The 26,641-nt window shown below is 53.3% G+C and overlaps 3 protein-coding genes across 10 annotated transcripts in view; 1 reads left to right on the top strand and 2 right to left on the bottom strand.

Moving 5' to 3' along the window:
• The window catches only part of TP73 (tumor protein p73), a 58,339-nt gene extending 55,328 nt beyond the window's left edge, over positions 1-3,011 (bottom strand). For both annotated transcript variants that reach the window (XM_036882641.2, XM_036882642.2), the window contains exon 1: positions 2,888-3,011. In XM_036882641.2, the coding sequence (XP_036738536.2) occupies positions 2,888-2,911 (24 nt within the window). In that variant the 5' untranslated portion in view covers positions 2,912-3,011. The remainder of the gene's footprint in view (positions 1-2,887) is intronic.
• A 2,135-nt stretch (positions 3,012-5,146) lies between these two features.
• WRAP73 (WD repeat containing, antisense to TP73) lies at positions 5,147-21,173 on the top strand. 7 transcript variants are annotated; one of them, XM_036882677.2, is made up of 12 exons: positions 5,147-5,375; positions 13,155-13,307; positions 13,980-14,096; positions 15,131-15,203; positions 16,334-16,437; positions 17,162-17,248; positions 17,553-17,687; positions 17,763-17,840; positions 18,979-19,081; positions 20,007-20,132; positions 20,388-20,579; positions 20,844-21,173. In XM_036882677.2, the coding sequence occupies exons 1-12, from the start codon at positions 5,307-5,309 to the stop codon at positions 20,981-20,983; spliced, it is 1,377 nt and encodes a 458-aa protein (XP_036738572.2). In that variant the 5' UTR covers positions 5,147-5,306; the 3' UTR covers positions 20,984-21,173. The 7 variants fall into 7 exon arrangements, 6 of the variants coding, with proteins under 6 accessions (XP_036738572.2, XP_036738570.2, XP_057355624.1 ...); XM_036882675.2 differs by having other exon boundaries at positions 18,940-19,081; XR_008996855.1 differs by having other exon boundaries at positions 17,553-17,840; positions 20,007-20,155.
• Positions 21,174-21,740: 567 nt separating this feature from the next.
• On the bottom strand, positions 21,741-25,528 carry TPRG1L (tumor protein p63 regulated 1 like). Its single transcript, XM_036882682.2, has 5 exons — positions 25,273-25,528; positions 25,097-25,188; positions 24,833-25,009; positions 23,776-23,929; positions 21,741-23,092 (listed from the first exon to the last, which is right to left on the bottom strand). Exons 1-5 carry the CDS (start codon positions 25,468-25,470, stop codon positions 22,898-22,900), a joined length of 816 nt encoding a protein of 271 aa, XP_036738577.2. The 5' UTR covers positions 25,471-25,528; the 3' UTR covers positions 21,741-22,897.
• Between the last annotated feature and the right edge of the window lie 1,113 nt (positions 25,529-26,641).

Here is a 26,641-nt window from a genome sequence, read left to right as displayed (position 1 = left end):
GTCCTGCTCTGCCAATGGGTGTACTGATGGTACCCAGGGGGACCTGCTGTGATGACAACAGCAGGGCATACATATGCAGACATACACACACACAAGAGCTGCTCAGCTATCACGCAGAGCCACGACCAACTAGGCGCTCAGTAAACAATCCTTGGGCTGAGTATCTTTTCTCCTCTTTGGGTTTGATCTTGGGGAGCATGCTCAGGAAAAGGAGGCACTTTTGACGAGTGAGTGTCTGCTCTGCCCAGGAATCTGATCAGATGGGGCACAGAGAGGGCGCCAAACAAATGTTTATGACCCCTTGTGCCTGCTCTCATGCTGAGGAAGCTGACTTTAATCTCAACCCCTGTGAGCAAAGGGAGTTTTCTGTGAACCAGAAACAATTTTCCTCTGCATAACACACCAAAAGGATTTTTCAGGTGTCTTATGTAACCCACCTAAGAAGGCAAACATTTTGAGAAGACATTGCACGTTTGGGTTACTTACAAATGCATCCTGTGCTTTCTTTGTTTGTTAAAGAAATCTGGGCAAGATGCAGAAGGACTTGCCAGGGGAAAATGGAGGGGACAGGCTTTTCCCAACCAGAGGGTGACAAGGAGCCAGGAGTTACTGGACCATTCATCTCTGTTTCTTTTTTCTTTTTTGCTGTATGAAGGTAACTCCTCAGAAAATATTTTAAAATAAGGGCTCAGCAATCCCACAGAAAACTGGAAAATAAAACTGGTTAGAAGAAACACATTTGAAGAGTGTTTCCATTTTTTATGCAAACCTGAAAGTTTACCCTGTGTGCGATGTCTTCTACATAAGTAGATGATAAATTCCCCTTGAATTTGGTCAAGCGGAAACCGTTCTCCCATCTAGATGTACACACAGCTTCCCTTTACCAACCGCTGAATGATTCCCCTTTTGGGTATCAGAATCAGGGGTGACTGCCATCCTTGGCTGCGGGCAGGACCTCTACCTGCTTCCGGATTGTCTCTCCCTAAGTCCTCAACTCTCCATCTCTATTTTAGCTGGGTGGTTTGCATGTGTTCACTGTTGTAAATCATTCTTGGATGTGGGTGGGGCGTATTCTATAAATAAATAATGAACGGAGGCATCCCTGCTACGAGACCCTGACAGGCCATCGGCCTCCGCCCAAGCCACGGCAGATTCCTGCCTCACTGCCAGCCATTCCATGCCCTGGGGAGACCCACTGGCTCCTGAGAACTATGCCTCCCCACCCCACCCACCCGGGGCTCCGGGCTCTCCCAGCTCTGGAGCAGCACCATCAGCAGCCATCACTTCAGGGCCCTCTTAGTGGTGCCAGGTCCTGTGCTAAGCCCTCGAGACACGGCATCTTGTTTACTGTTCTTCCAAGCTTACGAGGCAGGGACTATTATTGCCCTTCTTTACGGATGGGTAAACTGAGGCTCAGAGGGCTAAGTAACTTGCTTGAGGTCCCTGCCTAGTCAGTGGAGAAGAGGGGATCAGAACCCCAGCACTGTGGTGTCCACACTTTCAGCTGAACCACTGCCCCAGACTGGCTTTTCCAGAGGCCGCCTTCAGGATTTGGAACTGCCTACCCTGTTCCCATGGCCTCACTAGAAGAACCACCTGCCGGGGGCTAGGCGTCCAGTGGCCATCCCGCAGGCGCCTGCAGTCAGGCCGGCTCACCTCTGGTAGCCCCCAAGGATGAATGAGTGGTCACACCTTTGCAGCTTCTGGTGGCTGACTTTTTATCTTATTTTAAACATTACATGCATCACCCATAAATTCATGCTGCAAATTTCAGTCTTGCTGTTCTCAAAGAAATGATGTCTTATAGTAAGCATCAAGGGGACAGGCATTTTATTTCGCTCTACTCCTTTTCTCCAAAAGCTAATTACTGCAGCTTAAACAAGTAACAGCAACAATAACAGCAAACCGAACCAAACCAAGCCACTGTGATGATGGTTCCCAAATGTCTGGTTTTTTCATAAACAGACGGCAGTCCATTTGGACCCAATGACCTCTGGTGGTAAATTAACTGTGCCCGGCTTCCCTGGCCTCTTGCTGGGTAATAGTGGTCTACCTGTCACCTATCTATGTTGACGTGTGCACACTTTGTGCATAATCTCTTAGGGACCAGACAGAAACACAAGCTGAGTAAGGAGGCGATAATAGCTCCCCTCTGAAGGCTCAGAGGACAGTGGCTGCAGGGCCCCGAGAGAAGGGGTCCAGGAAGGAGTTGTCTCCTTCCAGGAGGGCCAGCAACCTGACTGCCCCCTCTCTTCACCTGGAACTCCGGAGACAGGCCAGCACCCCAGGCCAACTCAGAGCCACCTGAGATGCTTGGAACCAGCTCCTTAGTAACTGACTCCTTGGGGTCCAGGTTAGCGGGTCTTCCCAGTCCTGGTCCAGGGAAGGACCTGGGTCTCACTCAGCCTTGGGGGTAAGGGGACTAACGCCTCCGGATTGGTACAGCCCTGGTGGGTGCAGAGGGAGTGGGCGCCCCGGGGAGGAGCTTGTCAGAGACAGGCACGTCCCCACATCCTCCCCCCTGCACCCCGACCGAGCCTCTTCCCTGTAACATCCCGAACGGCCCCTGGAAGCGGGGTGAAAAGGGGTTCGCCGGAGCGAGGTCCCCCGGGAAGCCCAGCAAGGCTGCGCCTGGCCCCAAAGGCCGCCGCTCCCGTACTGAGGGCAGGACCCACATCCCCTCGCCGGCCGGGCTCCCGTCGGCTCCCTGGCTCCCGCGCTACCGCCCAGAAGCCGGTCGGACTCCAGGGAGACCCCAAGTATCCGTCTCGCCACGCTTGTGCACAGTGTCCTCGCTTCAGGGCCGCGAGCCAGTGCGCCCGCCGCTGCGCTCCAGCCCCTCGACCCCGGCGAGCGGCCCCGCGCCCCTGCTCCCCGCGCTGCCTACCTGGTGCGTCGGAGCCCCGCTCATCGATGCCCAGCCGGCCCGCAGCTGGCCCCGGCCTCGCCGCGGAGCCCCGTCGTGGGCGCACGGCGGGCGCGGGCCGAGAGGCGGGTTATATGGGCGCGGGGCGGGGAGGCGCCGCGGCAGGGGGCGGCCGCGGCGTTAGCGCCTTCCGCCGCCGGCCGGGCGGGAAGGCGGCGCGGGCCGCGCAGCCGTGGCGGGAGGAGCGCGGGGCGGCGGGGCCGGGCCGGGCAGGGAGGCCGCCGGCGCTCCGCCCCACCAGCTGGCCGTGTCCGAGTCGGGGTCCCGGGGCGCGCGCCGCTCCGCCTCCTTCCCGCCGCCTTTTGGCGCGCGCGTCGCCTGGGCCGACCCGCGGGCTGCACGCGGGCCGGGCGCCGGGGCCGGGCGGGGGGCGGGGATGCCGACACCGCGTCCCGCCGCCGTCCGGGCCCGCGGACGCCGCATCTTCCCGACCCCGGGCGTCTGCCCGCCCCGCCAGCGCCGGGACCCTCCGCCCTTGGCAGGGCCGCCGCCACCCCTGTCCGCGGAGTCCCGGCAGCGGCCTGCGGGAGACACGGGTGAGCGTGACGGCCCCGGGGCCGGGGCTCGGGTGCGGCCGCTGCGCCCCTCCGCGGAGAGGGCGCGGCCACCCACCCACCTCCCCGAGCCGAGGTCGCAGCCGCACCGCGGACCCGCCGGGACCCTCCGGGCGCGACGCTCTCGGCCTCCGCCCGCCCCCTCCCCGGCGGAGGTGGTGCTCCGCGGCCCCCGGGGACTGACTCGGGAAGCGAACACTCCCAGGTCGCGGCGCTCACCCCGCTCCCTCCCCGGGCCGCCGCCTCCCGGCCCCGGATACTGTTCCCCGTTTGCGCAAGTACGCGCGGGTGTCCCCCCGCGGCACGTGGGCCTCGCACTCGGAATCGCCCCCAGGGCTCAGAGACCCACCTCGGGCCGAGCTCCCCCCGGCCCGCGGCACCGACGGCTCCACGGCCGGACCCCGGCACGGCGGGCGGCGTCTTCCAGGGCGCCCGCCGCACTCGCGGGGCCTCAGCGCGAGAGCCCCACACGCACGACAGTGTCGAGCGGCTCTCGGCGGCGGGCACCCACCGCGCGCTGCCTCCTGGTGTCCATGGGACCCGTCCTGTGCCTCCGAACAGGTGTCCCCAGGCTAGGGTGACTCCGTGTCGCCGGTGGGCCTGCGCGCGAGCCGGGCTGCGGCAGACCGGGCTCCCCGGCAGCAGGGTCCGCACCTCGCCTAGCGCCTTACTGCTCACCTGCTGTTTTCGGGGCGCAGGAGGTGGGGACACAAAGACCAGTCACACACAGGGGTCCATCTGGCCCCGACAGAAAGGCCGGCACCGCCGAGCTGGGCGTGCGCTTGCATCCCTGCCGGGTCTTGGAAGTCGAGGGGCGGCCGCGGGGAACAGGCCCAGGGCCTGGCGCGCAGAGGTGCGGGGAGGACGCTTCCTAGGCCTGGGTTCTCCGAGGGTCAGGGTCCGGCGCAGGTGTCCGGGCTGCGCGATCCGGTGGGCTGCGGAATCGGGGGAACCATGAACGAAGCCGCGGCCGGGGGAAAGGCTCAGGGGTCCGGAGTGAGCTGGAGGACAAGGCACGCGCCGGGGAGCGGGCAGGGTCGGCAGGGCCGGCGCCCACGGAGGCGCGCGATCCCACCCGAGCGAGGGCGGGCTGCCGCTGCGCCCAGGTCCGGCCCTCGGCCCGTCTCCTCCGTGCGGGTGCCAGGCGGTGAGCGACCTCCGCGCTCTGCCTGCGGAGTCAGGGTGGTCCTCCCCTGGTCTGCGATGGGGGGGCCCGGGAAGGCAGTGTGGGCCATTCAGCCAAAAGGCAAACAAAGAAAAACGAATGTTTATGAGTGCACCACGACGGAATACAACGCCTGTCCATACGCTGTTCTGTATTTGCATACAAATGCATGTCCGTGTGGAAATATTACGTTGAAGTATAGATAAACACACACACACACACACACACACATATATACACGCACACAGAGAACGCCCGGCTATATTTGCATTTCACATAAGCGGGTGATATTTTAGTGTAAATACATTCCAAACAGTATTTGAGGACATCCTAAAAACGATTAGTTTATCCTAAGAAACGACTCTTCGTTTATCTGGAATTCCGCGTTAACGCGGGTCCGGCGTGTTTCTGGTGACCCCGGCTGCAAGGACTGCGAGGCCACGCCGACTGCGCTCGGGGCACATCCCGGGTTAGGCGAAGCGCCGCGGCTCCCTTAAGCGCGGTGCGTTGTCGGCCCAAACTACAAGCCCCACAATGCTATGCGGGAGGCCCGGGCCCTGACAGGCTGCGGCGCGCTCTACCGCCGTCATTTCCTGCCGCGGGGCGACTGTTGCCGCGCGCCAGGCTGGGCGGACGGCGCGGGTTGTCCGGAGCGGTAGCCATGAACTTCTCCGAGGTGTTCAAGCTCTCCAGCCTGCTCTGCAAGTTCTCTCCGGACGGCAAGTACCTGGTGAGCGGCCGCGGGGTCGGGTGGGGCAGCTCGGGGATCAGCACATGCGGCCCTCGGGCAGGGGACTCGGCTGCGGACCCAGACGTCGGTCCTGGGCAGGGGAACCGGGCAGGTGCCAGCCTCCCCGCACCCGTCCGTCGGAGTCAGACGCACAAAAACATCATTGTTGCCTTGATGTATACAGGCAAATACGTAATTCTGTTGGCTGTAAACTTTTAACCGTCTGTACTACACGCCAAATAAATGATTTAAATAACCAGCGTCCTGTGCCCACTACGAAGAGGGCTCTCCACACAGCCGGTATTTGAGCTGTTCCTTCCACGGGTGGCAGAGCTGAGTTTTCCTGTGCGAGATACGTAAGACTCAAAATATACCCATATGGCCAGTTACATCCTCAGAACCTTGGGGGCAGGGGGAGATATTGGGCACTGGAAAGCCCAATATTAAGGAAAAAAACATGCTTTATTAAACGTGTACTTAGTTTCATTTACCTCTGTGAACTGACTGATGGTTCATGATTTTTTTTCAGTTTGAGCTTTATCGACATTCCTTTTACCTTTGGGTCTTTGAGAATTTAAGTCTCAAGTCATATGGTTGCCTTTTTTACGGAGGTATTATTCTTTTTTTTTTTTAGAGGAATGCATTTTTTAAATTAAGGTATCATTGATATACACTCTTATGAAGGTTTCACATGAAAAAACAATGTGGTTACTATTCACCCTTATTATTGAGTCCCCCCCATACCCCATTGCAATCACTGTCCATCAGCGTAGTTAAGATGCCATAGAGTCCCTATTTGTCTTCTCTGAGCTACACTGTCTTCCCTGTGACCCCCCCCACACCATATGCACCAATCATGATACCCCACAATCCCCTTCGCCCTCCCTCCCCATCCGCCCTCCCCCACCCCACCCCTTTTGTAACCGCTAATCCCTTCTTGGAGTCTGAGTCTGCTGCTGTTTTGTTACTTCAGTTTTGCTTCGTTGTCATACTCCACATATGAGGGAAATCATTTGGTACTTGTCTTTCTCTGCCTGGCTTATTTTACTGAGCATTATATCCTCCAGCTCCATCCATGTTGTTGCAAATGGCAGGATTTGTTTCTTTCTTATAGCTGAATAATATTCCATTGTGTATATGTACCACATCTTCTTTAACCATTCATCTACTGATGGACACTTAGGTTGCTTCCCTATCTTGGCTGTTGTAAACAGTGCTGCAATAAACATAGGGGTGCATATGTCTTTTTGAATCTGAGAAGTTGTTTTCTTTGGGTAAATTCCTTGGAGTGGAAATCTCAGGTCAAACGGTATTTCTATTTTTCAGTTTTTTGAGGAAGCTCTGTATTGCTTTCCATAATCCTTGAACTAGCTTACATTCCCACCAGCAGTGTAGGAGGGTTCCCCTTTCTCCACATCCTCGCCAGCATTTGTTGTTGTCTCTTCAATGTTGGCCATCTAATTGGTGTGAGGTGATACCTCATTGTGGTTTTAATTTTCATTTCCCTGATAATTAGCGATGTGGAACATCTTTTCATGTGCCTGTCGGCCGTCTGAATTTCTTCTTTGGAGAAGTGTCTGTTCATTTTTTAATAGGGTTATTTGCTCTTTCTGTGTTTGAGGCATGTGAGTTCTTCATATATTTTGGATGTTAACCCCTTGTCGGATATGTCGTTTACAAATATATTCTCCCATACTGTAGGATGCCTTTTTATTCTGCTGATGGTGTCCTTTGCTGTACAGAGCTTTTAAGCTTGATGTAGTCCCATTTGTTCATTTTTGCTTTTGTTCCCCTTGCCTGAGGAGATGAGTCCAGGAAAAAATAGCTCATGATTATATTCACGAGATTTTTGCCTATGTTTCCTTCTAAGAGTTCTGTGATTTCATGACTTACATTCGGATCTTTGATCCATTTTGAGTTTACTTTTGTGTATAGGGTTAGACAACAATCCAGTTTCAATTCTCTTGCATGTAGCTGTCCAGTTTTGCCAACACCGGTTGTTGAAGAGGCTGTCATTTCCCCATTGTATGTCCATGGCTCCTTTATTGTACATTAGTTGACCATATATGCTTGGGTTTATATCTGGGCTCTCTAGTCTGTTCCATTGGTCTATGGTTCTGTTCTTGTTCCAGTACCAAATTGTCTCAATTACTGTGGCTTTGTAGTAGAGCTTGAAGTTGGGGAGCATAATCCCCCCATCTTTATTCTTCCTTCTCAGGATTGCTTTGGCTATTTGAGGTCTTCTGTGGTTCCATATGAATTTTATAATGATTTGCTCTGGTTCATTGAAGAATGCTGTTGGTATTTTGTTCTTAGGTAGTTTTTTGATTACCATTTCAATTTCATTGCTGGTAATTGGTCTATTCAGATTTTCTTTTTCTTCCTGGGTCAGCCTTGGAAGGTTGTATTTTTCTAGAAAGTTGTCCATTTCTTCTAGGTTACTCAGTTTGTTAGTATAAAATTTTTCATAGTATTCTCTCATAATTCTTTATATTTCTGATTCTGTTTATATGTGTACTCTCTTTTTTTCTTGATAAATCTGGCTAAAGGTTTATCTATTTTGTTTATTTTCTTGAAGAACCAACTCCTGCTTTCATTAATTCTTTCTATTGTTTTATTCTTCTCGATTTTATTTATTTATGCTCTAATCTTTATTATGTCCCTCCTTCTACTGGCTTTGGGCCTCATTTGTTCTAGTTTTTCTAGTTTTGTTAATTGTGACTTTAGACTGTTCATATAGGATTGTTCTTTCCTGAGGTAGGCCTGTTTTGCAATATACTTCCCTCTTAGCACGGTCTTTACTGTGTCCCACAGATTTTGCGGTGTTGAATTATTGTTGTCATTTGTCTCCATATATTGCTTGATCTCTGTTTTAATTTGGTCATTGATCCAGTGATTACTTAGGAGCATGCTGTTAAGCCTCCATGTGTTTATGGGTTTTTTCATTTTCTTTGCATAATTTATTTCTAGTTTCAAACCTTTGTGGTCTGAGAAGCTGGTTGGTACAATTTCAGTGTTGTTGAATTTACTGAGACTCTTTTTGTGGCCTAGTACATGATCTATTCTTGAAAATGTTCCATGTGCACTTGAGAAGAATGTGTATCCTGTTGCTTTTGGATGGAGTGTTCTGTAGATGTCTGTTAGGTCCATCTGTTCTAGTGTGTTGTTCAGTGCCTCTGTATCCTTACCTATTTTCTGTCTGGTGGATCTGTCCTTTGGAGTGAGTGGTGTGTTAAAGTCTCCTAAAATGAATGCATTGCATTGTATTTCCCCCTTTTATTCTGTTCCTATTTGTTTCACATATGTAGGTGATCCTATGTTGGGTGCATAGATATTTATAGTAGTTATATCCTCTTGTTGGACTGACCCCTTTATCATTGTGTAATGTCCTTCTTTGTCTCTTGTTACTTTCTTTGTTTTGAAGTCTATTTTGTCTGATACAAGTACTGCAACTCTTGGTTTTTTCTCCCTATTAGTTGCATGAAATACCTTTTTCCATTCCTTCACTTTTAGTCTGTGTATGTCTTTGAGTTTGAAGTGAGTCTCTTGTAGGCAGCATACAGACAGGTCTTGTTTTTTTATCCATTCAGTGACTCTATGTCTTTTGATTGGTGCATTCAGTGCATTTACATTTAGGGTGATTATCAATAGGTATGTACTTATTGCCATTGCAGGCTTTACATTCGTGGTTAACAAAGGTACAAGGGTAATTCCCTTACTATCTAACAGTCTAATTTAACTCAGTATGCTATTACAAACACAACCTAAAGGTCCTTTTTTTTTTCCCCTCCTTTTTCTTCCTCCTCCATTCTTTATATATTAGGTATCATATTCTCTACTCTTTGTCTATCCCTTGACTGACTTTGGGGGTAGTTGATTTGATTTTCCATCTGCTTAGTAATTAATTGGTCTACTTTCTTTACTGTGGTTTTATTTCCCCTGCTGACAGCTATTTAGCCTTAGGAACACTTCCATCTATTGCAGTCCCTCCAAAATACACTGTAGAGATGGCTTGTGGGAGGTAAATTGCCTCAGCTTTTGCTTATCTGGAAATTGTTTAATCCCTCCTTCAAATTTAAATCATAATCTTGCCAGGTAAAGTATTCTTAGTTTGAGGCCCTTCTGTTTCATTGCATTAAATACATCATGCCACTCTCTTCTGGCCTGTAAGGTTTCTGTTGAGAAGTCTGATGATAGCCTGATGGGTTTTCCTTTGTATGTGCTCTTTTTTCTCTCTCTAGCTGGTTTTAAAAGTCTGTCCTTACCCTTGATCTTTGCCATTTTAATTATTTTATGTCTTGGTGTTGTCTTCCTTGGGTCTCTTGTGTTGGGAGATCTGTGCACCTCCATGTCCTGAGAGACTATCTCCTTCCCCAGATTGGGGAAGTTTTCAGCAATCACCTCCTCAAAGACACTTCCTATCCCTTTTTCTCTTCTTGTTCTGGTATCCCTATAATGCAAATATTGTTCCATTTGGATTGGTCACACAGTTCTCTCAATATTCTTTCATTCCTAGAGATCCTTTTTTCTCTCTGTGCCTCAGCTTCTTTGTATTTCTCTTCTCTAATTTCTATTCCATTTACTGTCTCGTCTACTATGTCTAATGTTTTTAAATCCCTCTATTGTATGTTTCATTTCTAATATGGAATTTCTTAATGATTGAATCTCTGTCCTAAATTCGTCCCTGAGTTCTTGAATATTTTTCTGTACCTCTATGAGCATGTTTATAATTTTTATTTTGAACTCTCTTTCAAGAAGATTGATGAGTTCAGTTTCACTTGGCCCTTTTTCTGGTGTTTGTGGGATTTTTGTTTGAACCAGTTTCCTTTGATGTTTCATATTTGTATGTGGCACCCTCTAGGTCCCAGAAGCTCTAGTCTTTGGAGGTGCTCAGCCCCTGGAGTGATGTCAGGGGCTGCAGGGGAGCGGCGCTGGTACCTGGGGGGAGGAAAGAGCTGTTTTCTGCTGCCCAGCTACTGTGCCTGTCTCCCCTGTCAGAATCAGTGGGCTGAGCACACAGGTGTATGCCTCTGTGCTTTGTGTTTGTAGTTGCTGTGGGTGGGGCCTCCCTCTGGTGGGCCTGATGCCAGGGCTAGGGACTGCCGGTTTGGGAGCTGGTGCTGGCAGGCCAGGGCTAAGGTGCAGCAGGCTGTGTGTCACAGCAGGGGGCCTTGGAGCTGAGTAGCCAGCCAGGAGTGTGGAGCACCTGAAGCTCCTGAGAGGTCCCAACCTGCCGGGCAGAGCGCACCCAGACAGCTTTGTCCCCCTGTCCTTTCTCCTGAGCAGCGAGCTCTGTGCAGTCCTTGCCCCTCTAGCAGCCCTCTCGCTGTTAGGAAGTCTCTCAGACTGCCCGCCTTTCTTTCGTCCCAGAGCAGTCGAATGTGGATCCCTGTTTTCCACAAGCAGCTCGAATCTCCGTCTCTCCAGGTATTCCGCCTGTCTTAGCTTTCCAACCCCACTCATCTCCAGAGCACCATGCAATGCAGGTTCATGCTCCCAGAGCAGATCTCCAGGGCTGGGTGTTCAGCAATCCCAGGTCTCCACTCCCTCCCAGGTCTGTGTCTCTTCCTCCCTCCAGTGAGCTGGGGTGGGGGAGGGTTCGGGTCCTGCCAGATCAAGGCTTTGCTACATTACCCTGTTTCATGGGTTCTGGTCTTTTCTCCAGGTGTATGCAGTCTGGTGCAGCCTTCTGTACTGTTGTTCTTTTAGGATTAGCTGTATTAACTATATTTTTGTATTATTTGTGGTTTTGGGATGAGTTCTCTGTCTCACCTCTCATGCTGCCATCTTTAATCCCTCCCTATGGATTAGAATAAACAGCATTCGGCTAGAATATACAAATGCCAGTAGCTTAAATGGCCCCTCAAAAACTTTGGTATATTTTTCAAACTGTTGCACATAAATTTATTTGTTTTAAAAAATCACCTATGAAAATTCCAGGGAATTGTAAATAGAAAGACTATACTTTATTTGCTTAATTGTGGTCCTTTTTTGGTTTTTACACTCTGGTGAAAATATTGTGGGACACTTGATATTAATTTTACTAGTATTAACTAGTTCTTCAAAGTTCTATCCCAAATACTGAAGAAAATAGGTCCTAGGTCTGTGTTGCCATTTTTAATATCTTGCGATGGATTTGTATCTCAGTCTCTCCAAGTATTCCGCCTGTCTTAGCTTTCCAACCCCAGGAAATATTCATTTCATAAGTAATTCATTGTACAAATATTCCATTTCGTAAGTAATTCATTGTAACTGACCAGTTTTCAGAGCTACAATATGAAAAAAATAAGCACATGAAACGTTTGTCTCACTCTCCTTTTTCCATGGAAAACTAATGGCCTTTTTTGTAATGGATGTTAACAAAACACAAACCGATAATCTAGCTCGATCTTGATAAGTAAAAAAATGAAGCAATTAACATTTAAAAATCAGTTCTTGATTTAAACTGTAATATAATCTGTAATCAGCAGGTAAGTATACTCAAACATAAAAATTATTTGCTTAGATATGGATGTTATTAACAAATGTGGATATAAACTAAGGAAACTGTTAACACTCAAATTCTTCATAGTAGCAGCATCTGTTAAGGTAAGCCTGTCAGGTGGGTTGTGGCGCTGAGTCCTGGCAAGGGGGTACAGTGCTTCCCCCCCCCAGTCTGTGCCCTCTCATGCTCACACCCATACCTCTGACACTTGTCATGCCAAGCAGCTGTCCATGGCATCAGACCCCACAGGTGAAGGGCTCAGTCTGCAAGACTGGCCCACGACAGACACCAGTCCTGAGTAGCAGGTCACCCACAGTCTCTGTCCAACTTGGCCACACGTTGGAGGGCTCCCACAACCCCTCCTCGGTTTGGTTTATTTATTGGAGCAGCTCTCAGAACTCAGGGAAACACGTATCCCTGTTCATTAAAGGATATGATAAAGGATGCAGATGAAAGCTGGGTGAAGAGGTGCCTAGGGCAAGGCCTGGGAGGGTCCTGAGTGCCAGGAGCTTTTGTCCCTGTGGAGAGGGATTGTCACTGTCCCTGTGTGGATTTGCTCACCTACCTGGAAGCTTCCCAAACCCTGTACTTGTGGGATTTTATGGAGACTTCATCAGGTAGACATGATTGATTAGCTCCATTTCCAGCCTCCTTGAGAGGATGGGGTGGTGGGGTGGCTGAAAATTCTCAGCTTCTCATCATGGCTTGGTTCTTTTGGGGACCAGCCCCATCCAGGGGCCCCAAGAGCCACCTCATTAGAGCAGCAGATGTACCTATCACCCAGGAAGTTACAAGGTTTCAGGAGCCCTGTGTCAGCCCCAGGAGCAGAGACCTGTGTGTCGGCCTGCATAGTGGTGGTCTGCCCACACTTAGGAAGCGTCCGTGCATTGGCGCCCTTCGTTGTACGGTTGTCCGCGCCGCACCTGCACAGCCTCGGTCCCGACCCCCTGTGAACCGGCTGGGTGACGAGTGCAGGGAGCACTGGTGAGCTCACAAGAGCTTTGCCCATGCTGCTTCCTCTTCAGTCCACACATGATTGAGAAAGGAGTAGAAAATGACTCAAGCAGAGGGTTTCAAAATAATGCTGCAGTATACCAGTTTGAGCCCCTGATTTGTGTATTTCCACTTTATCTTTTTATGAACTCATCTTGTGTTTAGAATGGGCTATGTGAGACCATGAGACAGAAAGCACGCCTGAGAGGCGGAAAGGAAGCAGAAACCCCGAATGACGGGGGGCGGGGGTGCTTTGAAAGCTGCCGCTAGAGCATGGAATGCGCTTTCTTTCCCTCTCCCAGGCTGCCTGTGTCCAGTACCGGTTAGTGGTCCGGGATGTGAGCACCCTGCAAGTCCTCCAGCTGTACACATGCCTCGACCAGATCCAGCACATCGAGTGGTCGGCAGACTCCCTCTTCATTTTGTGCGCCATGTACAAGCGAGGGCTGGTGCAGGTACGTGGGCTGCCCACGGGGCTCGGTCCCGAAGCCTCCCCGGAGCAGGACCCCACAGGGTGATCTTGTTCCAGTTTGGAAAGGAAGGCGATGCAGTCAGAGCCAGCTTTCTTTAAAATTACAATAGTTCTGTAATAGTACTTAAAGAGGAGAAAACATACAAATATACTGTATATAGTATATACTTATTTTGCATGTTATTTTATATATAATTCAGTTATATAGTTTATGTATTTAATTAATATAGAAATATATAATCCAATTGTATGTAACTTAAATATAATTCAGCTAATATATATTATTTTAAATATAATTCAGTAATAATTATAGTTATTTGAAATATAATTCAAGATGTGTTGCTAGACAGCAGTCTAGCACCTTGGACAGACATCCTGCGCTTGGGAGCCCCTCCGATGTAGTATTCTGTTACACACTGAAGCCTAACTGAATGAGGCCTTAGGGGCAGCAGAATGAATGGACGGTTTAAAACTACAGCGACAAGAAGTTGCCTGCAAGTGTGGCATGCTTCTGTGGTGCAGCCCGGCACCAGCCCTTCTCAGTGGGGGATTTTGAGAGGTCCTGTGATTTGACTCTGCGAAGTCGGTGTCGGCTGCTTTCAGCAGAGTGGTGTGCCGACCGGCTTGCAGCCCTGCCTTTCTGTGGTGGACACAGGTGTGGTCTTTGGAACAGCCAGAATGGCACTGCAGAATCGACGAGGGGTCCGCTGGCCTGGCGGCTTCTTGCTGGAGCCCAGATGGGCGCCACATTCTCAACACGACGGAATTCCATGTAAGTGCGGTGCTCCGAGGGCGCCTCATCAGTCGGGGGGTGACTCCCAAGCCCTGCTCCTGAGACTGCTGGGGAGTGCTAAGTGGTGATCTGTGGAGATGTCTGTCTTAAGTCATCAGAGCATTATAAGCCCACAGTGTTGTTGTGTAATCTTTGTGTGCAGTTTTAAAGAAAAGACAGATGAAAAAATCTTGAGTCACATTTTTAAGATATAAACAGTTCCATGGGTTCAGCAGCAGAAAGGGAAGTTCAGTGTGGACTGATTACAGCTCTAAGATGTCTGGTCAGTGCTGGTGATCGCTCATCTGCTTGTTCCTCAAGCGCCACTTACTCCGGGCTGCCAGCACTGTGTGTGAGCACCGGGCTCAGATGAGCACTTGAGACCCGACAGTGAGGCTGAGACATCTCGGGGAGGAGAGTGTGTCTCAGACACGCCCGGTGAGGGCTTCGAGGTCTGACAGTCACCAAGGAGAGCTGGGCCATAGATCTCGTCCTCTCATAAAGATACCAAGTTAGGGAATTCAGTGTATGTAAGGTGTTCAGGTAGAAGGTCTTTGGTGTCGGCAGTGTATCAAACACAGAAAAATGCACAAGCCCCTTTATTAACATGCTTTAGGAGGGACGGGTAACCCAGTGGTGGGCCCGCACCCACTGAAGGCTGTCAGTCTCTGGGCTACTGGGCACCCTGTAGTGGCCTGATTCCCCAGGCTCTGCCAAGGTCAGCATGTGCTGAGGCCGGGCGAGTGCTTATTCCCAGCCATGAAAGTGCGGCGTGACCCAGCAGGGTTTCATTCAGCTCTTTTCCAGTTGGCATCATCTGGGATACATTTTCCATCCAACTGTGAGGGGGTGGCGGAATTCCATGCTCCGGCATCTGCACGGCTTCCCCATAGTGTCTGCTTCAGTTTTAAACCATAGTTTCAATCTGATGTCTGCTGATGCGGCTGATGGAGAGTGAGGCAGAGGTGGGTGGCTGCAAGGTCTTCCTACAAGTGCCAATAGATGCTCTTCCCTTTCTCTGTCCTCCCCCACAGCTGCGCATAACTGTCTGGTCCTTGTGCACAAAATCTGTATCTTACATCAAATATCCTAAAGCTTGTCAACAAGGTAAGTCAGGCAAAGCTGGGGTGGGAGGTGCCTTTTTATAGGAAAATCTCAAATTTAGGCACAGGTAGCTTCAACAGTATCTTGACATGTAGCCAGTCCTGTTTTTCAGTACCTCTCTCTTCCCCTGGATTGTGTAACGTATATCCCAGGCCTCCCAGTACTTCATCTGTAAATGTTCCTATGTGTGTCTCTAGAAGACAAGGAATGCCCTTTTAAAACACAGTCACGGTGCCTAAAGAGCGTGTAGTTAAAGGGCACCCCAGGGGAGAGGATTCACGTGTCATTCTTTTGCCTGTTACACGACTGGATGTCACGCCCTGTGGTCTGTGTCTGCCCTGGGACCCCACCTCCCACACCACATTCTGTACTGCAAGTCTCTGATGAAGGGAAGTGGTGAGCTGTTGATTTAACTGGACCAGTGAGGACTGGACGGACATTCTGTTCTGGAATCTTGAAATCACACTGATGTATCTTTCATTGAGAAACAGAAAGAAGCTTTACATAATTTGACCGTTTCTTCCATTTATTTCTGTTGCCATCAGCAGTTTGGAACTTGAGTTTGAATAAGTACAATTGTACATTTTTTTTTGTTTTTATAATTTGAGTGTCAGTGTCTGTCCAGGTGACACACGCATTTCTTGGGCAGGAACAATTACTCAGGTGCTCTTTGATTCACAAGGTATGAGATGTAGCCAAGGGTTCTTTAAGCCAATATAGAACTGGAAGATAGTTTAACATTCTTAACCAAATTTATTTTCAAATTCTTACTTTAAATTTACTTTAACAAGTAAATTCAAAAATAAAAATAAGGAATGTAGTAAAAAGCTGACCTTTAACTAGCTGAGTTTACCTACAGCTTATTTTCTAAGAGCATGACAGCCCTTGAGCACCACCTTTGTCAGTGGAATTTTGTGGTCCTTCAGGGTCTGTGTGAACAGGAAGTGGGCTGCAGACCCCCGCCATCCCTCGTGGGTGAACACACACTCCTTTGTCTGAGGAAGTGTGTGGCCTTCTGTGTGTGCACGCCCTCTTCTGACCTTGGTTTCCTTGTCCGCAGTCTTTCCTGAAGGTCGCCGTGTACTCCTGCCTCCTGGCCACTTTCTGATGGCAGGTCTCTCCCTCTTCCGTAGGAATAAGCTTCACCCGGGATGGCCGCTACATGGCGCTGGCGGAGAGGAGGGACTGCAGGGACCACGTGAGCGTCTTTGTCTGCAGCGACTGGCAGCTCCTGCGGGTGGGGGCCTTCTCTGGCCTTGGCGGGGGTGGGGGGGAGTGGGCGAGGTGCTGGTGTGCCAGACCCCAGGGACCCTCGCCTGGCATGGGCAGTGTGACTTCACCTTCCAGAGGGCAGGCGCTGGGTGTGTCTTGAAGTCGCTTGTTGGCTGAGTGCTCCGAAGCCTCGCAGGCACGGTGTGTGCTTGGTGTGTGAGCTGGAACCCTTCTCATCAGTCCTGGGATATTTGCAAGTGTTGCTAGATCAGGAGGAGGAGGGAACCTGAGTTTTAGGCCAAGGGAGTCTTGCACTGGGTAGGACTTCAAGGTGCCCACAGGGCCTGGGCACAGAACCCTGCCCTGGCCGTACTTACGTCTGAAGGTGGGGCAGGGACAGAGAGACCTCTGGGATGCTGTCGGGGTGCAGAGGAGGCCTCATCAAGCCGAGGCAGGGCATGTCCTAGGAAGACGTCTGAGCAGGGCCTTGATGGAGAGACTGGGCCAAGCAGGAAGTAGGGAGGGGAGAGGGGGCATCGGGCAGGCCTGCCCGGGGACCCCCACCGTGTGCTGCCATCCCGGCCCTCTCAGCAGCAAGCAGGCGTTTGGTGACAGAGGACGGAGTTGTAGGTGCCCGTCCGTTCCTGTACGTGGGAACTTAACACTGTGTATTAACGTGCCCATTGTGAGGCCAGTGCCTTTTTGTTGAGAAAGCGTCTCACCTGCCCGCCTCTCCTCCCCCTCGGCAGCACTTTGACGCAGACACCCAGGATCTTGCAGGGATCGAGTGGGCCCCGAACGGCTGTGTGCTGGCTGTGTGGGACACCTGTCTGGAGGTATGAGCAATGACCGAGGAGCCCGCTCCCTGACGTGCCACTGCCTGTGTTTATCTGGCACTTTGGGGGCAGCAGATAAACGAATAGGTGCTGATTAAAGCTTTGAGCTGCAGCCGATCTCCCCTGTGCACAGCGTGACCTTTCCAGTTGCAACCCCAGGGCCCCTTTTCCAGCGTCCCGTGCCTCTCGTCCTGTTCACTTGTGTGCTCTGTCCACGTCTCTCAGTCTCGCTCTGAAGCGGCTGAGTCTTTTCCCTGCCTGGGGAAGTGGGCCTGTGAGTAACGGTGACGTGTCTCTCCTGCAGTACAAGATGCTGCTATACTCCTTGGACGGCCGGCTGCTGTCCGTGTTCTGCGCGTACGAGTGGTCCCTGGGCATCAAGTCCGTGGCCTGGAGCCCCAGCAGTCAGTTCCTGGCGGTCGGGAGCTATGACGGAAAGGTGGGCACAGAGCAGCACACGTGGGGACAAAGCAGCTGGCAGGCCATGCGGCCTCACGCGCGCGGTCTTCCTCAGGTACGCGTTCTTAATCACGTGACTTGGAAGGCGATCACAGAGTTCGAGCACCCTACAAACATCAATAATCCCAAAATAGTAAGTCCAGCGTGTGTGTTTCTGTTTGAGCCATACTTGGGGAAGGGAGGTGGACAAAACCTGTTTTCTCCCTTTATTTTTTGTGACACAGGCACCCAGGCCACCATAAACTCTGTTACTGTTAACATTTCGGTGCCAGGCTCTGCCAGTGGCCTTCATTCTTCCTGTCACGTTCCCAAGAGGACCCAAAGCCCTCTCCCCACCCTGTCCCTAGATGGCCTTCTCTGGCTGCTCCTGCTCTGCAGTGTCTAGGGTCTCCTACAGGCAGACACGGGCTCTGGGTCTCGGAGAGAAAAGAGCAGGCAGACCCCTGTCCCTGTGGAGTGGGCACCAGGGCTGGGTGTCCCCAGGGCAGGCGGGGATGGCTGCAGGCTGACGGTTGCAGCCGCGGTGCCAGGGAAGGGTGCTGTGGGATCTGGAGGAGCGGTTCAGGCGGCGGGCACAGGCAGTGCGAGGGCCCCGAGGCGGGATGTGTGCGCATCCTTTCAGCGGGCGCTGGGGGCAGCAGGGACACAGAACCCCCAGCCTTGGGAGGCAGCAGGGGCAGGAGGGCCCTTGCCTTGGGGAGTTGGCCTGAGATGGCAGGCATGAGTAAGTGGGTGCAGTGTGCGGTCAGCTGGCCTGGCCTGGGGGCCAAGTAAAGGAGCAGGGCCAGCCTCTGGGGCCAAGGTCCTGAAGTGGGGCCGTGGCCGGAGGACCCACTGGAGGCACAGGTGAGCTAAGCCAGGGTTGTAGGGGCTCTAGTGGGAGCAGATTTTCTGCTGCAAAGCTGCGGGGCGGTTGGTGGCCCCCTTAATCCTCGGGCACAGGCCTGCCTGCCTGCCTTTGACCCAGTGCAGGCCACTCCGCTTGGCCGTCAGGCTTCAGGTCACAATGGTCCCTCATTCCCTGGGCCCGCGTCTGCCACTTGTCACCAGTGCGGGCTTGTGTTTGCTCGCTGCTGAGTGGGGAGCAGGCTCACAGGGGGGAACCACAGGGAGGGTCCCCACGAGGGAGAGGGCGAGGGGGGCCAGCGTTTCTGTCCTCTTACCAGGGGCGGCAGCACCTTGTACTTAGCTCGGGCATCCCCACTGCCGCCTACTGTCATCCCCCTGCCCAGCCCATCCTGAGAGGTGGGGTGGGCCTGTTGCGTCTCCAGGTGGTGTATAAGGAAGCCGAGAAGAGTCCACAGCAGGCGCTGGACCACCTCGCCTTCCCTCCCTGCAGAGCTGCCGCCGGGCTCTCCAGCCCTGAGAGCAAATGTGAGCAGCCGCGGGCAGTGGGCATTCTGTTAGTTTTCCTTCTTTTTATGAAAAAGACCTCCTCTGTCCAGGTAGATTTCAGAAGTTATTTTTTACTCCATTTTTCCTTCCCTGTGATACATCACAGCCAGTGTATCTCGGCCAGTGCGTCAGGAGAACACCGCCCCCCCTCGGGCAGTTTTTTCAACTGCATACAAGCTCTGGAAATCCAGATTTGATGCTGGTGCTTTGAGGGCAGTGTTTTTTTCATGAATAAAATCTCCGTGGATGAGCCAGAGGGGTCAGGAGGCAGCCAGCAGTAAGGGGCCCAAGCCTGGGGCTGCAGCGAGCTCTGGGTCCCACCACACGGCCTGGGAGGCTGTGCATGCTGTCTTCTCTTCTGTAAAATGGGCGTAATCACAGCAGCATATAAGCTTGAAGGTAGCAGGAGCACTGAAGCAGGTGCCAGACCCTGGAATGTCACCTGACCATCAGGGCTCGGCAAACACACCAGGGAGGGGTCCAGATGCAGCAGGCATACCACCTACACAGGCCTTTTGTTTTGAAGCCTTCCGCTTCTGGCTGTGTCACGTTTTTTTTTTTTTTAACTTCGTTTTTAGAGCACTTTTAGGTTCACAACAAAATTGAGGGGAAGGTGCAGGGAGTTCCCATTGCCCTCTGCCTCTCCTGTGACGGTCCCCACAGAGCCATGGGCTTGTAGTCAGTGAGCCCATGCTGGCCATCACACGGGCCTCCACCACCACGCCAGGCTCCCACCAAGCCCTCACCTAGACAGCCTATTGCCCATGCCTCCAAGTCAAGGCCCCTTTTCCTTCCACCTGAACTGAGCAGACCGGGCAGGGTCCCAGGCTGCAGCAGCATCTCAGGCTGCAGCAGCATCTCAGGCTTGGGTGCCTGTGCCAGATGAGAACTCTCCCTGTTCTAGACGAGATCGCCTCGGTGCCCGTGTCCTTGCAGATGTTGAAGCCTGCCGCTGACAGAGCGAACCCCAAAATTGGCATTGGGGCGCTGGCTTTTAGCCCTGACAGCTACTTCCTGGCGACGCGGAACGGTCAGCAGCCATGGGCCCGTGCGGTACACCCACCCACCCATTCCCCTGGTGGGCGAGGGCCCGTGTTGGGCGGCGTCCACTCACTGCTCCCCTTTGGTAGCGTGGACGTGTAGCCTACAGTGAGTGGGTGGCCGTGGCCCTGGTGAGGACACAGAGCCCAGGCAGAGCATGGCCATCTGCCATGGAAATGGCCGTAGGGCAGAGCCCAACAGGCAGCGAGCGGTGACCTGGTACCTGTGGGTCTTCCTTGCCCAGACAATGTCCCGAATGCCGTGTGGATCTGGGATGTGCGGAAGCTGAGGCTCTTTGCGGTGCTGGAGCAGCTGCGCCCCGTGCGCTCCTTCCACTGGGACCCACAGCAGCCCAGGCTGGCCATCTGCACTGGAGGCAGCAAGGTGTACCTGTGGTCGCCAGCAGGCTGTGTCTCAGTGCAGGTGCCTGGGGAAGGTGAGCACCATGCTCCTGCTCAGCAGGTGCAGAAACGGGGCCCTGGGGCACCGCCTTGGGTGGAAAGCAAGTCCCCGCCTGTGTCCTTGTAAACCTCACAGCCAGTCTCTAGCGTGGCTAACACGGCCCTAACCCAGCCCACTGCTCTGAGCTCACAGGGCTAGGAGGCCCACAAGCAGAGCCTTGGGGTTCCAGCCAGCCCGCCGTAGCCCCAGCTCAGCCTGCTCTAGGCCCCTGACCCTCTGGCCTCCCACCTTTCCGCAGGTGACTTCCACGTGCTTTCTCTGTGCTGGCATCTGCACGGGGGCTCACTGGCTCTGCTCAGCAAGGACCACTTCTGCCTCTGCTTTCTGGACACCGTGGGTGTCGGCACGGCCGGGGGACAGCAGGGCAACCACACATAGCGCCATGCAGGCGGGGCCATGTGAGGGCAGAGGAGAGCGCCAGGGCCCAGCTGTGGGAGGATGAACTCTGGGGACGCTTTCTAGCCATGGGTGCAGCTGGAGAGGCCTGCTTTTATATTCCTACAGCAAGGCCTTTTTGTAAATATGTACAGTATAAAACATTTTTGTTATTTAAAATATTTGCTAATTCATAAAATGGCTGATGCTGCTTTTCTTAGAAGGTTTAGGTTACAGGCATGTTTTTCAGGTGAGCTAAGTTTTGGGTTCCTTGGGGAGATGAACTGGGCCCCCAGCAGCTGGCCCCCGGCGGGCGTCCTGTCCCACTGTGGAGCTGCCCTCCTTGGACACCGAGTGCTCTGGGACAGTGGGTGTGGGTTTCATGTGGAGTCTGTCTGGAGTGCTGGGAAGGGAGTCCTGAGCACCACGAGAGCAGTGCCACCAACGAGTAGCTGGGCTGAGGTTGATTCCACGGAAGTGCACCAGGATCTGGCTCTAAATTCAGGTGCTTCTCACAGGAGCCAGGGTTGAGAAGCCAGGGCAGGTGAATTAGGATCTGTTACCCTGGTTCAAGCACATTGTTTTGAGGACCAGTCATCACCTGCCTTTTGGTAGAGAGCTGTCCCAGGTAAGCAGTTGCTTAGAACCCTCATTACACGCACAGCAAGCTGACAGGTTCACAAAGTTAGTTCAAGCCTTAAACTACACTTAAGAGGCAACTTTCTTGCACCATACAACTTCAAAACGGAACCACACCCACTCAATTCTAAATGTCTTTACTATGACCAAAAGCAGAGGCTTAAGACCCAAGCAAATTTTGAGGCAGCCTTTCAATTTGGACAGGCTACTGCATTTGGATCACACCCATGCCAGTGAAAGCTACACCAAGGTTGTATATAAGAACAAGAAACCCATGAGCCAGCAGTTAAAAGTTGGTCAATAAATGGTTCAGGTCAAACCCACAAGGCAAGGACGGGTACAGAGCAGCAGGCTATGGCCCCCGCCTGGAAATGCTTCCAATGTGGAGGACTCAGGCTTGTTCAGGGCAAGTCTGACGGCCTCGTATCTGTGGAAGCTGCAGCATCCCAGGCGGGCACTAGCAACTTCATGAGGATCTAATATGGTTCCTTCTTTTAAAGGAAGTTCTTTAAAAGCAAATTAAGCAATTCCCTTTTAAATACAAATATGACACATAAATACAAACTCAGAATACATAGAGTTGTCAAAATTCTGTGCAAAGAACTGTCAAGGGGACTTTCTCAAATCAATGTCCTAAAATGATTTCCTGCAAGCCCTTTTGGGCCTGAGAAAGATGCTGTTAAGTAGTAACACAATACAGATTGATTTTAGAAAAAGTGTAACTTTAAGGCAAATATATTTACACAAAAGCAACTGTTCATTTAGGCGCTGACAAGGCAGACTGTCTCCGCTTAGTTTACCAGTCTGCTGGCTTCCCTTGCACTTAGCTTTAAAAAAATGGATTAAATTTCAAAATACAAAATTTGACACCAAGTATAAATGTATGTGCAACTACAGGCAGTGGGGCATTAGGCACCTCCCTGGATGTCACATCTACACAGCTGAGGTGCTAACAGGGACATTTATATTGGAACCACACAATATTAACATGCTAAAAGGCTGGAGGCAGGGACCACGAGAAGCAAAGGGACACACTCCAGGAAAATCACGGAAACTGCAGCCGTAGGGTACGGAATACCAGGCAGTACAGTGATAGCCAGGCTCACTCTGCTTTGCCTGTTGCTCGGATTACCGATGTCCAGCATCCAGCCACAGCGGTACCTCTTGTGACTTCTAGTTGCGCTCAGATCCAGTGGCAGCAGCAGAGCTGGCCGAGGTATGACGCCCCAGGAGTCCCCACATCTGCCTGCTTTCCTGGGAAGGGACTGGAGTGCGTCTCTAAAAGCCTATTTTGCCTCTGGTCATGGAATAGCCTAATTTAGCCTCGTTGTTAATGAAGGACATCAGTCCCACGTAGGTCTCAATGAGGAGGGGGCGCTCCAAGACCAGCACACTGTTGGCTAGTCCCGGTAAGGGACTTTCTTTCTGGGCTTTCTTCACAGCTTGGATTAGCAGAGTTTTGAAGCTTTCCAACTTTAAAGAGAAATCATGGAGCTGATCAATGACCCATCCAGGAAACCCCGCCTGTCCTGTGCCACCCGCCAGTCCTGGTGAGATGCCTGTCCAGCCACGGGCTGGGGCCCCTAGCTTGCCTCCTCGGTGTGGCCCTCCAGGAACATCAGCTCTTACTCCTGTGCTCCCCTGTGACAAACCCCCGAGTACCATGGAGGCTGGCTCTCCGTGGGCCTCAAGTGTTTTGCCTTAGGGACCTACCTAATCCTCATGCCACCCAGCAGGTGAGAGAGCAGGCCACAGAGCACTGCTGGCAAGTGGGGGCCCACCGCCAGGCCACAGCTCTGCTAACCACTGGCCCCTGGGACCGCTGTCCTGGCGAGTGTGTGGACTGTGTGGACTGCTTGGCTCCAGTGCGGGCTCAGGTCAGCTGGCACACTCTGAGGCCCTCTGGGCCCTTCTCTAAGCCAGTTGCTTTTGCAAGGGGCCGCAGCACGGGGCCAGCTGGCCAGGAGCCAGCACCCACACGGGGCTATTCAGATGAACATTCACTAACACTTCCAAGTGTGAAAGCTTACTCCCTTAATTTTACAAGCCACAGATCAGGTGCTCAGCAGTTACACGTGACCACTGCCCTGGGCAGGGCAGGCCTAGAACATTTCCGTCACCACTGGGTGGCACTGCCATCACATCCATCTCCTTACCTGGCACAAAGAGGCTGTCTTCTCATCCGCACCGGCCATTGGGTGCTCTATGAATGTGGCATAGGGCACATTGGTGGACCAGGGGTTCCATCTGTTTATGAAGGAGGGGCGACTCTGCTTGTCCCACTGAATGCGAATTCCAAGACCTTCTCGCCTGCCGAGTCAGGAGAAGAGAACCTGATGTCACACGGCAGGCCAGTGTGCCCACAGCAGCCCGGTCAGTTACGGGGTGTGACATTTCCAAGCTGTTCCACAGCTAAAAACAAGACTTAGCTGCTTCACGGCAGAAGAGGGCTCGAGGGCTCTAACGGCAACCGGGGTTTCCAGTACAGCAGCCTAAATACTCCAGGACAACGGTCTGAACAGCTTTAGTACTTCTAAATACAACAGACTGAACACGGTGCTGCTAGGTCTACCCTTTCCGCACTTAGTGAAACTTGGTAAGTCATGGGATGGCGTCACAGGGGGGCTAACTGAATGACATTTTTGTAATTTTTCCCTGAGGTTTCATTGTTGGTTAAGCTCATGTTTAGTTCATCTTAGCTTCCTAAGTTCTATCCACCTTCTACATCCAAACTTAAAATGTGTTTGACCAATGTCTAGATTTTCACATTCAGAAAATTCCCTTAAAGCATGGATATCAGCTTCTGAAAGTTGACCCTTAAATGTTTTCAAATCTAACCTTTAGTGATTTCTGTAAATTAAAGTAATACACTTACCAAAACAAAAAACAAGAGCAGGCTTGACAAAACCTACCAGTCCTCTCCCGGCAGGAGGCAAGCTGCCGCGCTCGGCCCTCACCTGAGGGGGCTCCATATCAGGGCTGCTTCCTCGCTCCTCCAGCCCGCTTCACTACCAGCCTGCTGCGGCTGTCCTGTGCCAGAATCCCTTTTACTGCTCCGGGCCACCCAGAAGTCACCTGCTTCTAGTCTAAGAAGCTCTACTAACTTCAAGCTGAAGTTTTCAGGTTTCCATTTGGGGCGAAGGACAACCCCTAGGGTGGCTTTAGAACGGTGGAAACAAGGCCAGCACTGGCCTCTCTGGCCAACAGCCTTACTTGTTGAGCGACTTCGGGGGAAACTGGAACTCCCCGAAGGAGATGGTGTCCACCGCGCTGAGGGCGGCCCTGACCACCTGCTGGCACCGCAAGCCGATAAAGTCGTACTTGCAGATGAGCAGCGCCTGGTCGGTGATGAGCACCAGCCGCTCCTTCTCGTTGTTCCAGTGATCCACCCTGCGGGCAAGCGACAGGGTCACCGCTGCGCAGGAACCGGCCATCCCCTGCCCGCTCCCCCACCCGGCCCCGGGCCGCCCGGCTCACTCGGTCAGCAGCCACACGCCCTGGATATCGCCATCCTCCACCGGCCGCACCACGGCGCTGATCTCCTCCACAGCCTGCTCGATGGTGCCGGGCTGCGGGACGGGGCAAAGGTCACGGCCCGCCCCGTCCCCGGGGCTCGCCCCTGCTCCCCTACCCCCGCCCCCCGGGCCCCTCACCCGAAACACGAAGTACTCCTTGACACGGGCGCGACGCGTGGGGTCGTGGACGCTGAGCGGCCACAGCGTCTGGCGCAGCGGCGTGCCCGCTCCAGGCCGCCTGCCTCCGCCGCCGCCGCCGCCGCCCTCCTCGCTGGCCGCCAGCAGCGCCGTGGGGCTCGTGCCCGCCGAGTCCACGGAGTCCCGCAGCTGCAGCATCGCAGCCACCGCAGCCACCGCCGCCGCGACACCTACCGCCCCACTACCGACGCGGCCGTCAGAGCCCCCCCGCCCACCGGCCGCAGCGATTGGCTCCGACAGCCGGCCCCGCCCCGTTCCCGGTCCCCGCCGGCCCTCGCGATTGGTGCTTCCGCGACTGTCCCCGCCCACCGCCGTTCACTGTCGCTCCCGCCCCTCGCCGCGCCGGAAGCGCTCGCGGCGCGCAGGCCCCTTCCTGTTTACTAGCAGGGAGGGGCGGGGCTAGGGCCGGTTATCAGGGAGACGCGGGGCCCGCGGGAAGGGGGACCACAGGAGCAGAGACCCCTTCCCGGTGGTCGGGATGCTCGTGCCCTGCCCGGCCCACGCCCGGGGGTGGCTGTCCCCCTCCCGAGTGACCCCTCCTGGGCCCGCCCCCGCCTTGGTAGTCGCCCCCTGGACTCGCCCCCGCCTAAAGTGACCGTCCCCGGCCGCGGTCCGCCCGGAATGACCGCTCCCCGCCCGTGGTGGCCGCCCCCTGGACGTGACACCCGCCTCCGTGACCCGGTCCCTGCCCCGAACCCAGCCTCGTGTCCGGGTTCACGGTCTCCCAGACGTGGCCAGTGCCCTGAGGACCGAAGGGTCCCAACGGGTGTTGCATCGCATGGCCAGGGAAGCAGGGGCGCCCCGTGTCTCGGTGCTTTTCTGCGCCCGGCACCTTTCCCCACCGCAAGCTCATGGAGTGGGGCGCCGACAGAGACCCAGCGCTTGCTAAACGCAGATGTGCACAGTCTTCACTGCATCCAGGAAGCTGCACTCGTTTGACCCCTGTTTCACAGAAAGGGACACTGAGGCACAGGGCCTGGTCCCTTCCATCAAGGTCAAACCAGGACTCATTGTAGGCAGGTTCCCCACCCCTGCTCTGTCCCGGGCACTGTAACTGCACCTGTCCTTCCCTGAGTGACCTTACTGCACCCAGCGCTCGCTGCCCCAGGCGTCTGCCATCCCTGCCGGGGCCGCAGCTCTCCGTCCTGGCGCCACAGGCCCCAGGCTGATCTCACCACCCTCTGAACCGTCCTCCCAGGAACCCAGGGCTGTGACCCCATCCCAAAGGCTATACATCCATGACAGTTTATAGCCCTCACAAATGTGAGCACCTGTGACTGATCCTCACCCGGTGGGGCACTTTCATCTG

This window comes from Manis pentadactyla, chromosome 4 (assembly GCF_030020395.1).
Source record: "Manis pentadactyla isolate mManPen7 chromosome 4, mManPen7.hap1, whole genome shotgun sequence".
Classification (NCBI taxonomy): domain Eukaryota; kingdom Metazoa; phylum Chordata; class Mammalia; order Pholidota; family Manidae; genus Manis; species Manis pentadactyla.
This window is presented reverse-complemented; position numbering and strand designations above follow the sequence as displayed.